The 13,533-nt window shown below is 40.4% G+C and overlaps 1 protein-coding gene across 6 annotated transcripts in view; it reads left to right on the top strand.

Moving 5' to 3' along the window:
* The window catches only part of wdr35 (WD repeat domain 35), a 93,849-nt gene that overhangs the window by 58,270 nt on the left and 22,046 nt on the right, over positions 1–13,533 (top strand). For all 6 annotated transcript variants that reach the window (XM_069886463.1, XM_069886461.1, XM_069886462.1 and 3 more), the window contains 3 exons: positions 6,323–6,432; positions 7,672–7,882; positions 11,588–11,668. In XM_069886463.1, coding sequence (XP_069742564.1) covers positions 6,323–6,432; positions 7,672–7,882; positions 11,588–11,668 — 402 coding nt within the window. The remainder of the gene's footprint in view (positions 1–6,322; positions 6,433–7,671; positions 7,883–11,587; positions 11,669–13,533) is intronic.

Below are 13,533 nucleotides of genomic sequence, written 5' to 3' on the forward strand. Positions count from 1 at the left end.
TTATATAAACCTACTCAATGATTAATCCAAATCTTCCTTCCCTCACAGTCCATAATCCTCTATTTTTCTTCCATCCATGTGGCTATCTAAGGTTTTTTTAAATATATATGTATTGTATCAGACTCTACCACTGCCCTTAACAGTGCGTTCCAGGCACCCACCACTCTGCGTGTTTAATAATATATATATTTTTTTTTAAAAAATACACATACTGACTACCTCTGATGTCTCCCCTAAACTTTCCTCCACTTCCCTTAAATGGATGTCCTCTGGTATCGGCCATTACTGCTCTGGTGGGGAAAAAAAATGTCAGCTCTCCACTCTGACTGTGCTTCACATAGATTGCCTCTATTGTTGCCTCTGAAGTGAAAAGCCCTATCTCACTCAACATTTTCATTTAAGATGTTATACTAATTCATGTAGCATCTTGCTATATCTCCTGTGCACCCTTTCTGAAGCTTCCACATCCTTTCTTTAATGAACTGAATACAATAATTTTACATATAGTCTAATCATAATTTTGACCTTGTTGCTCTTGAACTCCAACTAATGTAGATCAGTACACCACTTCTTTGTGGGATCTATGGACTTGGATCCCAGGATCCTGTTGCTCCTCCACACAGCTAAGAATCTTGACGTTGACTTTGCATTCTGTCTTCTTCTTTCAAAGCTAATAACTTCACATTTTTCTGGACTGAACTTCACCTGCTGCTTCTCTGTCCAACCTACATCCTGTCAATATCCCATTCTAATGTGCAGTACCATCCACAACAGCTCCAACCTTTATGTCATCTGCAAACTTATTTACCCACCCCTCCAATTTGTGATACTTTTTTATAAATTACTTGGATATCAAAGAGAAAGGGTCCCAGAAAAGATCCCCATGGAACACCACTAGTACTGAACTCCAGGCAGAATATGCTCCATCTACTACCACCCTCTGTCTTCCATGGGCAAGGCAATTGAGAATCCATGCAGTCAAGTTTCCAATGGTCCCATGCCTCATGACTTTCTGGATGGGTTTACCATGGGGAATCTTGTTAAACATCTTACTAAAATCCATGCACTGTTCAACCTTAATTAATTTCTCTTGTCATCTCCTTGAAAAACTCAATGTTGCTCATGAGGCATGGACTGTCCTTATCAAAGCCATGTTGGATATCGCTAATAAAATTATGTTTCTTCAAATGCTTATAAATCCTGTCCCAAAGAATAATTTCCAATACTTTTCCCACCATTGATATAAGATTCACTGCTCTATAATGCCAAGGATTCTCCCTATTACTTTACTTGAACAACAGAACATCATTTTCCATCATCCAATTTTCTGGTACCATTCCTGTGACCAACAAGAACAGAAAGATTATTGTCAATGCCCCAGAAATTTCTTCCCTTGCATCCTATAGTAACCTAGGGTATTAACTCGATTAAATGCAGACCTTTTTATCTACCCTGAGAATTCCCATCAGTGATTCTCACTGGAGTTTACATCCTTCCTGATGCTGATTACAAGCAAGCACTTGCAGAACTGCATGATGTGGTCAGTAAACAAGAGACGGCCCAGCCTGGCACATTACGAATCTTATTTGGCGACTTAAACCAGGCCTGTGTGAAGAAAACCCTGCCTAACTCTTTTCTTTGGCTTGGCTTCGCGGACGAAGATTTATGGAGGGGTAAATGTCCACGTCAGCTGCAGGCTCGTTTGTGGCTGACAAGTCCGATGCGGGACAGGCAGACACAGTTGCAGCAGTTGCAGGGGAAAATTGGTTGGTTGGGGTTGGGTGTTGGGTTTTTCCTCCTTTGTCTTTGGGCTCTGCGGTCTTCTTCAAAGGAGGTTGCTGCCCGCCAAACTGTGAGGCGCCAAGATGCACGGTTTGAGGCGATATCAGCCCACTGGCGGTGGTCAATGTGGCAGGCACCAAGAGATTTCTTTAGGCAGTCCTTGTACCACTTCTTTGGTGCACCTCTGACACGATGGCCAGTGGAGAGCTCACCATATAACACGAACCTGGGGAGGCGATGGTCCTCCATTCTGGAGACGTGACCTACCCAGCGCAGTTGGATCTTCAACAGCATGGATTTGATGCTGTCGGCCTCAACCTAACTACCACCACATGTAACCTGCTGCACCAGAGGTCCCAGCACTCCTGATCACTGCTACTCCAAGATAAGGAAGACCTACCCTTCTTTCTCGAGACCACACTTTGGCAAGTCTGATGTCCTGGCTGTGCTCCTTCTGCCTTCGTAGATATATAACCTAAAAAGAGGTCTGGAGGTTAGACAGCTAGAAGGTGGTCACAGGTTGAAAAACAGTTTAGAGGACTTCCTCGAGTCAGTGGATTGGGCAGTGTTCAAGGACTCTGCTGAGAATCTGAATGAGTACACCGAGGCTGTCACATATTTAATCAAAACAGCTGGATGAATGATGAAATCCAGAATCTGCTGAGAATCAGATCACAGACATTCAAGTCCAGAGATCCAGATCAGTGCAGCAGAAGCAGGTATGACCTGTAGAAAGCTATCTCCCAGATGAAGTGGAGATTCTGGATGAAAATGGAAACAACAAGGGACACCTGACAGCAGTGGCAGGGCCTAATTGCCATAACCTGTTACAAAACCAAATCTGGTAAAGTAGTAGATGGAAAAGCTTCTCTCCCAGAGGAACTCGATACCTTCTATGCCCAATTTGTTGACAGTAACAGTGAATAACCTCCCATCCACTCTCACACGCCCCCAATGATCCCAGCCTGTCTGCATCTGAGGATGATGTGCATGCTGCCTTCAGGAGGGTGAATCCGAGGAAAGCATCAGCCCAGATAGAGTACCTACCAAATATTAAAAATCTGTGCTGACCAACTTACCAAAGTATTCATGGATATCTTCAATCTCTCACTCCAGCAGGTTGTGGTATCCACCTATTTCAAACAGGCATCAATCATACCGGTGCTTGAGAAGTGTAATAACGTGCCTTAATGACTATTGACCAGTAGCACTTACATCAACAGTGATGAAATGTTTTGAAAGGCGGGTGATGAAGCACATCAGCTCCTGTCTGAGTGATGACATGGATACATTCCAGTTTGCCTATCGTAATAACAGGTATCTCACCAGCTCTACACAAAGCCTTGGAAAACCTGAACAGCAAAGATGCATTCATCAGGATGCTCTTTATCGATTACAGTTCGGTATTTAGCACCATCATCCCTTCAAAACTGATCAGCAAACTCCAAGACCTGGGACACAACACCCCACTGTGTAATTGGATCATGAATTTCCTCACCTCCAGACCACAATCAGTGAAGATTGGTAAGAACTTATCCTCCACAATCTTTATCAGTAGCAGAGCACCATAGGGCTGTGTTCTTAGCCCCCTCCTCTATTCATTGTACACCTACGACTATGTTGCTCTGTATGACAACAACACCATCTACAAATTGCTGATAATACCACAGTAGTGGGTTGTATAAAGGAAGGGGATAAATCAGCATACAGGATGGAGATTGAAAACTTGGCTGAATGGTGCACCAACAGCCTTGCACGCAATGTCACCAAAACTAAGGAGCTGATTGTTGTCTTCAGGAAAGGAAAGCCAGAGGTATACAATCTAGTGATCATTGAGGGATCAGAGGTGGGGAGGATGAGCAAATTTAAATTTTTGGGAGTCACTATCTGGGATCTTTCCTGGACCCAGCACACCAATGGTATCATGAAGAAAGCACGTCAGCATGCCTAATACCTCAGGAGTTTGTGGAGGTTTGGTATGACATCAGAAAACTGGCAAATTTCTACAGAGGTGTGGTAGGAAGTGTGCTGACTGGCTGCATCATGGTCTAGTATGGAGCCACCAATACCCCTGAACACAAAGCCCTCCAAAAGGTAGTGGACACAGCCCAGGACATCACAGGCAAAACCCTCCCCACTAATGAGTACAGGCAACGCTGCCATTGGAGGGCAGCAGCAATCATCAAATACCTCACCACCCAGCACAAGCTCTGTTCTTGCTGCTGCCATCAGAAAAGAGATATAGGTGCCACAAGACTCGTACCACCAGGTCCAGGAACAGCTACTTTTGCTACTGCTAAGGCTATCATAATGAATCTTTTTTGTGCTTTATCTAATTTGAGGCCTAATTCTTTACTTCATATGTTACTTAAAAGAAAGATCTCTGGATTTTTTGGCATGTTATTTTTTGTGATTTTATTTAATACCTGATTTAGATCTTCCCAAAACATTTTCACTTTCATACATGCCCAAATTGCATGTACTGTTGTTCCCATTTCCTTCTTACAGCGAAAACATCTATCTGATAATGTTGGATCCCATTCTTTTAACTTTTGAGGCATGATATATAACCTGTGTAACCAATTATACTGTATCATGCGTAACCTTGTGTTTATTGTATTCTTCATAGTTCCAGAACATAACTTTTCCCATGATTCATTTTTTTTCTTTGTTTAAATCCTTTTCCCACTTTTGTTTAGGTTTATAGCTTATTTCATCATCTTCCTTATCTTGCAGCTTAATGTAAATGTTCATTATAAATATTTTAATTATCATTGTGTCTTTAATCACATATTCAAACCTGCTTCCTTCTGGTAATCTCAATCTGTTTCCCAATTTATCCTTTAAATAAGCTTTCAGTTGATGGTATGCAAACATTGTACTGTGAGCTATTCGTTCTTCAACTGTTCAAATGTTAATAAATTATTTCCCAAAAAACAATTTTCTATTCTTTTGATTCCTTTTCCCTCCCATTCTCTATAGTGCCTGCTCTGGGTTGACCTCTCATTTAAGTTGCTTCTTCCTGCTGAACAGTGAAGAAAATTATTCATAAGGACCTTCCCTACCTCCTGTGTCTTCAGTCTGATTCAGTTATGATTGAGTTACGGATACCTGTGTTTTGTTCCTGTCTAAAAATTTATTTCAAATTGAAATAATTATTAGGATTATTTCAAAGTGATCATGGAGTCGGTCTCTGAACTTGTAAAAGCCTAGCAGTGGAAATATACTTGTACATCAAAATATCAGAATAGGATGGTGGGGATCATATAGCCATATAACCACGCTGCTGAGGATCCAGCTGCGCTGGGTGGGTCACGTCTCCAGAATGGAGGACCATCGCCTTCCCAAGATCGTGTTATATGGCGAGCTCTCCACTGGCCACCTTGACAGAGGTGCACCAAAGAAAAGGTACAAGGACTGCCTAAAGAAATCTCTTGGTGCCTGCCACATTGACCACCGCCAGTGGGCTGATATCGCCTCAAACCGTGCATCTTGGCGCCTCACAGTTCGGCGGGCAGCAACCTCCTTTGAAGAAGACCGCAGAGCCCACCTCCCTGACAAAAGGCAAAGGAGGAAAAACCCAACACCCAACCCCAACCAACCAATTTTCCCCTGCAGCCGCTGCAACCGTGTCTGCCTGTCCCGCATCGGACTTGTCAGCCACAAACGAGCCTGCAGCTGACGTGGACTTTTACCTCCTCCATAAATCTTCGTCCGCGAAGCCAAGCCAAAGATAAGCACTTACAGCACAGAACAGGCCAGTTTGGCCCTACTAGTCCATGCCGTAACAAATCCCCACCCTCCTAGTTCCACTGACCAGCACCCGGTACATACCCCTCCAGTCCTCTCCTCTCCATGTAACTATCCAGTCTTTCCTTAAATGTAACCAATGATCCCGCCTCAACCACGTCTGCCGGAAGATCATTCCACATCCCTACCAAAGAAATTTCCCCTCATCTTCCCCTTATAATTTTCCCCTTTCAATCTTAAACCATGCCCTCTATCTAGTTTGAATCTCCCCCACTCTTAATGGAAAAAGCCTATCCACATTTACTCTGTTTGTTCCTTTTAAAATGTTAAACACCTCTATCAAGTCCCCCCTCAATCTTCTACGCTCCAGAGAAAAAAGCCCTAGTCTGCACAACCTTTTCCTGTAACTCAAACCTTGAAATCTTGTCAACATTCTCGTGAACCTTCTCTGCACTCTCTCTATTTTGTTTATATCTTTCCTATATCATGTGGTTTATTTGTAATTATAGCTGCCTTCTTCTCTTGATAAAGTGTTAATGGTCCCTCATATTTGAACAATAAGAAAGATATATTGCCAAAGTTTGCTATTCCCCTAAAGTGCCCCTTCTTTGATTATTCAAAGCATAAAATCTGCTATTCTCCATTATGATTCTAAGACTGGATGGATGCATGGTGTTATTTAGGAACTAGAATTGGAGGAGAAAAAAACCTGCTGCAGAGAATATTATTGAAGAGGAAATAGTTTTAAAGAGGCACATAGAATTGAGTTATGGTGATTTATATTTTCCAGGGCCGTGAATCAGGAAAAATTCAAAAATACAGTTTACCAAATGTTAGCCTGCTTCAGAAGTATCAGTTGAACTACAGAAGTTATCAGTTGTCATTGAACTGTAATTCCAGGTGAGTTTCTTGCACAGTAATGAAGGGTGAAGTTCTGTCTTTACGCAAGTGTCTTTTTCCATAAATAGACTCCTTTGATGTCCACTAGCATCCAGAAAATGTATGTTGTCTGCAGATCGGAAGTCCTGATATGATAGAAATCAAAGATGTAACAAATCACAGTGTCAAAATTTTGTATTCCTAGTTGTTAATTGCCGTTCATGTTTTGTGGAGGTGATCTTGAATTTTGTTTGTATTTGTTTTGGGTAGATGTTTTGTTTCCATATGAAATTGAATGTGTGAACTCATTGTTAAATGCATAATAATGTGCTTGCATTTGTGTTATAATTTTTTATTATCTCAAACAATTCTCCTCTTTTTCTCTGACGCTCCAGGCAATAAATTCCTAACCTATTCAACCTTTCCCTATAATTCAGCTCCTCAAATCCTAGCATCATCCTTGTAAATTTTCTCTGCATTCTTTCAATCTCGCTAAACATTTCCTGTACACAATACTCCAAATTTGGCCTCATCATTGTCTTAGAACATAAAACTTTGGAATCCACACCACAGGACAGGCCCTTTGACCAATAGTGTTGTGCTGACCTAATAGCTTACTCTAACAACTGCTGCATAATCTTTCATTTTTCTCAGTTCCATGTACCTATCTGATAGTCTCTTAAAAGATCTAATTGTACCTGCCTCCACCACAATTGCCGGGCAGTACATTCCATGCACCCACCATTCTCTTTTTGGAAAAACATACCTCTAGGTGACGGAGGTTTAGATCTGGAGCTTCAGATGCCGATTGATCAAGCAGGAGTCATTGCAGCTGCAGAGGCTGTGGACATGCTGGAGGTGAAACCATGGACACTCAGTAAATCTGAAGGGACACTTGCTTCCTTTCTCTATTGGGGGTGTCGAGTGACACTAATCGCAACTCTTTGTCTTCTTGTGGCAGGCAGGTGACAATTTCATGTAATATTGCATGACAATAAAAAAATCTGGAATAATCAATCTGCCTTTCAAAATAAAAATCCAGAATAATTTCTTCATTTTAACTTTATATCTCAGGATGGTTTGGTTTACTAAAGAAGTTAGAATGACTATCTGAGCATTTAAGTCAAGCTGCATCCAACAATCTTGATTATATATAATGGATTATTTGAATAATTTAAAATATTACAAAAAAGGTGGTTGATGTAGATAAAATTAATTGAATATGAAGTACTACCAATAATATTATTTTTATCTGTCCAGCCGCCTTGCCATTATTGATATTTCTGGTATTCTGACATTTTTTGACCTTGAAGCAAGAATAATGGACAGTTCAGGACAACACGTAGTGGGTGAAGAGCTGAAATTTGAGCGGAAGGATGTTTGGGATATGAAGTGGGCAAATGATAACCCAGATTTATTTGCCATGATGGAGAAGACCAGAATGTATGTTTTCAGAAACTTGGACCCTGAGGTAATGTTTCTTTTTTACAAATTTGTTAATATATTTCTTCATTTAAAATCAATATGAGATTCAGAAAGCCAGATCAAAAATGCTGGAAAAATTCATCGGAAATGCTGGTACCTGTGAAAAGAACATACTAAATATGGTCAAATTTAAGCTTTTAATGTTGAGCAGGGTCCAAATGCAAAAATTTGAAAAGGTGGGTGATGAGAGGATGGAAGTCAAAGTATGAATAATGGTTAATTTTAAAACAAAAAGCAGAGGATCATATCATGATGACGACTCTTCTACCCTAAATCACTAACTGTCTGTTCCGTATCGCAGCTGCGGGGAATGTAGAAATAGTTTTTGAAGTCAGTGCGCTGTGAAATTCTGAACAAAATGAATGCCACTGTTCCTTGTGCTTGCATTGATGTTGTGAGTGTTTTAAAGCTAATATATCAACCATGTGTATCAAATTTGCTGCTTAAGTTGATACTTCACCTAAAAGCTGTATTTGAAAGGTATATGGTGATGAACATGTGTTTATCCTATAGAAAGTGGACAGAGAAATAAGATGATATGTAATTTTAAAAATATGAGCATAGGGGATTCTCCCTTATCTTATTCTATGTTTTGCTGAGCCCATTTGGGTGGTGTAAAAGAACAGTGTGATCGGAACTTTTGCTCTTATTTAAAGATTTTTAACCCCAATAATGTAGTATTTCTTAATAAGTGATCCATAATTATTAAAGATGTTCCATAGCAAACACAAGTAATGTGTAAAACAAGATGGTCAATTTAACAACAAAACTTCCCAAAGGTAAAATTTTCACCAAAACAAAAAAAAAATCCCATTGGTAGTCTGAGAAGGGATTCAGGGGTTTGATCACTTCTCTTCACCACCCCCACCCCCCATCCACCCACATGATCCTATTTGTTATAAGTGATCCAGAGTAAGTAAAGGAATGCCTAAAGTATTCTGTAAGGGGGGGGGAATAAAGGGTTGACAGCTACATGAACAATGAATGCTTAACATAGACGTTTCAACATTTTATAAAAGTTATGATGTGAAATATTAAATACTGTACACTGACTCTCTTGTACAGCTTTAACCGTGATTTGAATCTGCATGTATTTTTCTTTAAGTTTGAATCTGAGCAAAAGTCACCATTCCAATCTCCCAAAAGAATTTATTCACATTTCCACTAGTGTTAATCTGATCCATCATCTCTTGCAAGTTGACTCCAACTTGCTCCCATCCACACTATTTATATGTTTCACATTCCCTTGTGCTTTGCTGCATTACAAGCTCCTGTTTCATTTAGTATCACTTAAAGGATTGGTACAGGCTGCAACCATTCCCAACTTTGACGAGATTGGGTGGCATCAGCTAGTATAGACTGTACCCAAATTTGCTGCTTTGGAGAGGATAAAGGACACAGTGCTTTTTCCAGGGGCACAAGTGCTGAGAGAGTACTGTGTGTGGAACACTGAAGGAACAAACATTGACCAGCAGCCATCTCATCGAACACGGAGCAGGATCTTAGACAATTTGGCTGATTCTCCCTAGCAGGGGAATTATTGAACCCCTCCGTGACTAAAGGAAAAGTCACTTTGATTGACCGTACCTGGGTTTTGGAAGCATTGTGGAAATCAAGCATTTTGTTTCCCTTACGCAAGGAAAAGGGAGTTGTGACAACCATTCGCATGAAAAGATATTTCTCTGGAAGAAACTCAAAGAAGATTTGTGAGTTTTTGGCACTCTGGTCAGTCAGTCTCGCCCGTCTCCTTTGTGATTACTTCTATGCATCAGTTTAAAAGTCTGCGTTTCGACAATGGATTTCTAAGACTGAAATTTGGAATGACTTTCTACAATTGTGCTGAAGCACACAAGCACGCCCAAACACACGCGCAAGCACATGAGCATAAATGCACACGCACACAAACACACGCAAATGCAAACATGCACACGCAAATGCAAACATGCAAATACGCTCACGCAAATGTAAGTGCATGCCAACTCATGCAAATGCAAACACGCACACGCATGTTTGATTTGACTAATTGTTACATCATTAATAGTTATTAATAAATATATATTTTTTAAAGATAAACAATAACACTGCCTTGATGAATTTCCATGGTTGCTGGTCTGCAGCATAACAGATGTTGTTTTAACCGCTGATACTGTACAAGTATTATGCTGCTGGGATCAGAGTGGGATCTTAGGCTCCCAGGAAGCTCCGGCCTGAGGGCGGTTGGGGCTCAGGTGAGAGTCTGCAGCATCAGCGTCACAATCTCCTGCAGGTAGGGGGACTGGTTCAATGCTGGAGTCGGTGGTTGAAGTGTCGGGAGCTCTGATGAATAGGTGGTCATGGTCCAGGTTAGAGTTTGCAGCTGGGGTGTCAGGAGTTTCAGCGGCCAGGGCCAGGACTGGAGTTTCCTGGGCAGGTTCTGCGATGACATTGAGAAGCTGTCGTGGACTTGGGCGCCTGGGCAAGTTCTGTGTCATCGGTGGGGAGGTGTCAGGGATCTGAGCGGGGACTTTGGGTGCCTGGACAGTTTCTGCGACAGCAATGGGGAGCTGTCAGGGATCCGAGCAGGGACCTCTGGCGCCAGGCAGGTGGTGGTGGGGAGGTGTTGGGATCGGCAATGGCTGATACAAGTATTCTGCTTCTTAAACTGGGCTTCAGATCAGATGGTCCGGAAAATGTAGTTAACTGATACACATCCGGTTCCGAGCATTTCGGATAATTGGAAACATGCTGAAATCCAAACTGATGATCCAATAGCCTCTTCCTATATGTAAACTTCTTCCTCGAGTGAACTTTTGTCTGTTGATATATGGCAATCACACCACAGAAGCAGATAAATTACTTATATCACTGAGTTAGTTTGCAGATTCTTCAGAATCCAGTCAGTTATTTTTTAAAAAAATCTATTGCTTCCTTATGACATAACGAGAGGGAAATTTTGGAAATTTTTTAGTGGCTCTTAATCCACAGAAAATTAAAGGTGTAGGTTGTCCTAGGTTTCTCTTAAAGGGGGAATACAATTCAACTCTTTTTAAAATGAGATTCTGTATGTAATTTGGTATCAGATGGAGTGTGTATCTGTGTGTATGTATGTGTTGATTAAAGTTGCTTGTAAATATTCCATCCTCTGCTCTTTTCTAATAGGCCCAACCCTGTTGCTTGGACAGGGTGCTACCACTGCTGCTATTCCTTCTGTACATCTCTCCTAAATCAAGCTGGCCATAATTACTGAACTTTGGATGGCAAAAAAAAATGAAGCAATATGATGGACGATTCCACTTGCAGGGAATGGGTTAAAATTGCCAATATCAGTTTTTGTTATAAAAAGGCATACGTCTGAAATTTTTGCTAAATATGTTCATAGGGTGATTTTTATTATTATGGTGATTTTTAAATGGAATTTTCAGAATCATTGTGCCAGGATTAATCATCATACAGTATGGAAAAGCCCCTTCGACCCAACTTGTCCATTCTAACCACATTGAGATAATGGACTAGTCCTACTTGCTGGTATATAATCCATATCCTTCTAAACCCTTCCTGTCCGTGTATCATGAACACTAATTGTATCTGCAATGTTTCTAATCCTGTGGCTAGTAATTAGTTGCAATGTGTAATAAATTGTAGATTAAATGAGTTTTGAGCTTCTGATGCTTTTTAATGTTTTAATACTGACATTTTTCATTTCTCTTGATAGGAACCTATTCAAACGTCAGGGTATATATGCAATTTTGAAAATTTGGAAATTAAGTCTGTACTTTTGGATGAAATTCTGAAGGTAATTTTGGTGCAATATTTATTATGTTGATCACATAAACCAATGATAAACTATGAAACAAAATAATGTTAGTCAAGTATATGTATTATGCTGTTTCAACTCACTTTGCTCATTTACCTAATATCCATTGCATTTTGTGGCCAGTTATTGCTATTCTGTGGCTTTTTTTTGTAATATAAATGTTTAATCCCCAACTTCCATATCAAATGTACAAGGAGTGTGGTGATGTACCTAAAACCCCAGAAATTGGAGACTGGTGTTGTTTGGTTAGAGGCTCACAGTTAAGAGGGAGAGAGAGAGCGATTGTAATGTAGTGAAAGGAGGTGGGACATTGTAACTCTCAATTAGTTAACAAGGAGAAGCTACAGTCTGTGAAAGGAAGAATGAAAGCAGATCAAGGAGCTGTGGGAAGCACTCCAACTTTTACCATATTTTTTGTTGTCTTTCATAAACTCTGGAAAACATTGCTAAGGTTAAATTGGATTCCCTATAACACTGGGAGCCTGATTTAGGCCAAGATTAAGGACATGTGCTTTTTAAAACTAGGCACAAAACTTAATACATTTTTAAAAAATTGTCAACCCTTCCATTATTTACTTTCTCAGAATGTGATGATTGGGGATTTTTTAATCAAGACCTTTGTGTTTATAGGTATTGGGAAGGGTATGTTAGTCATTTTCAGGGAAGGATGATACTGTGTACTCAATATTTAGCACTCAGGAAGTATCTTACCAAGCAATAAGAATGATCTGCCTGTTTTGAAAGTTTGATCTAAGTCAGCAAGAAGGGTGATGTTTATCCATCAACAAGACACAAACTGTTTGCTGGTCATAGATTTGTGGCTGCTCCAGGAAAATGGGGAGTGGAGAGGGGAGGTGTTGCAACAAAAAAGTAATCTCACAAGAAACTATTTGTTGCATGGTATGTAAGCATGTAATGGTGATGTTGAAGCAATAGTTTTTCCAGATTCTCTGGATGTCTTGTCATTTGGTTAAAGATATTGCAGGCTGCTGGAAGATATTTGCAGTCAGACATGCATAGTAGCTCTCAACTTTTATGGGCTTCTAAATAAGCATGAAGGACCTCCTAGTCGGTAGCTTGCAATTGCATGACAAATGATTGGCTTGTTCTCCTGGACTGCTGATTATGCCAGTTTTACCCATGATGGTACTGGATGCACTGAAAGGGTACTGAATTTTATCTGACTGTCTTCACGTGTTTAGGTTGTTGTTCACTGCAAAAATATGCCCCAAACTCTAGAAACCAGGTAAAGCCTTTAACACAGGACTTCTAAAGCTGGCAAAATCAGAATTTCATCGTCATATGTAGGTTATACAGAGGAGAAAGAATAATAAGGTTTAATCCACAGCCTCACCTTGTTTACATTTGGACCAAGGAACCAGATTATAACAATAATATGAACAGTTGTTTTGAATATGCAAGTAGAATTCCTGACAGCACCCATAAAGTTTTCATTATATCCATGTAAAATGTGGCCAGGTACATTTTAAGAATGATGAGGAACAACATCAAAGAGTGCACCATTCAATTTCTGATCTTTCCCCAATGTGATATTGAAGACATTGCCACACCAAAGCTCTGTTTCTTGTGTTCTAGTAAATTCTTGCCAGGGTGTCCAAAGGTTGATGGGCTCTCTGTCTGTACAACATCTCCGCAATGCTCTTTGGACTGTGAAGAGCAGAAAGTGCTGTTCCATCAGCTGTTGGGGGGGGGGGGGTGGGGTTCAGTTATACTCTATCAGTGAATCAAATTAATGATCAACTGTGGTTGACTTGGTGGCACTCTTACCTCTGAGTTGAAAGACCGGAATGAAAAAGTGAAAAACTTGACTTTCTTGGAGGACT

The sequence above is a fragment of the Narcine bancroftii genome, chromosome 6, assembly GCF_036971445.1.
Source record: "Narcine bancroftii isolate sNarBan1 chromosome 6, sNarBan1.hap1, whole genome shotgun sequence".
Lineage (NCBI taxonomy): Eukaryota > Metazoa > Chordata > Chondrichthyes > Torpediniformes > Narcinidae > Narcine > Narcine bancroftii.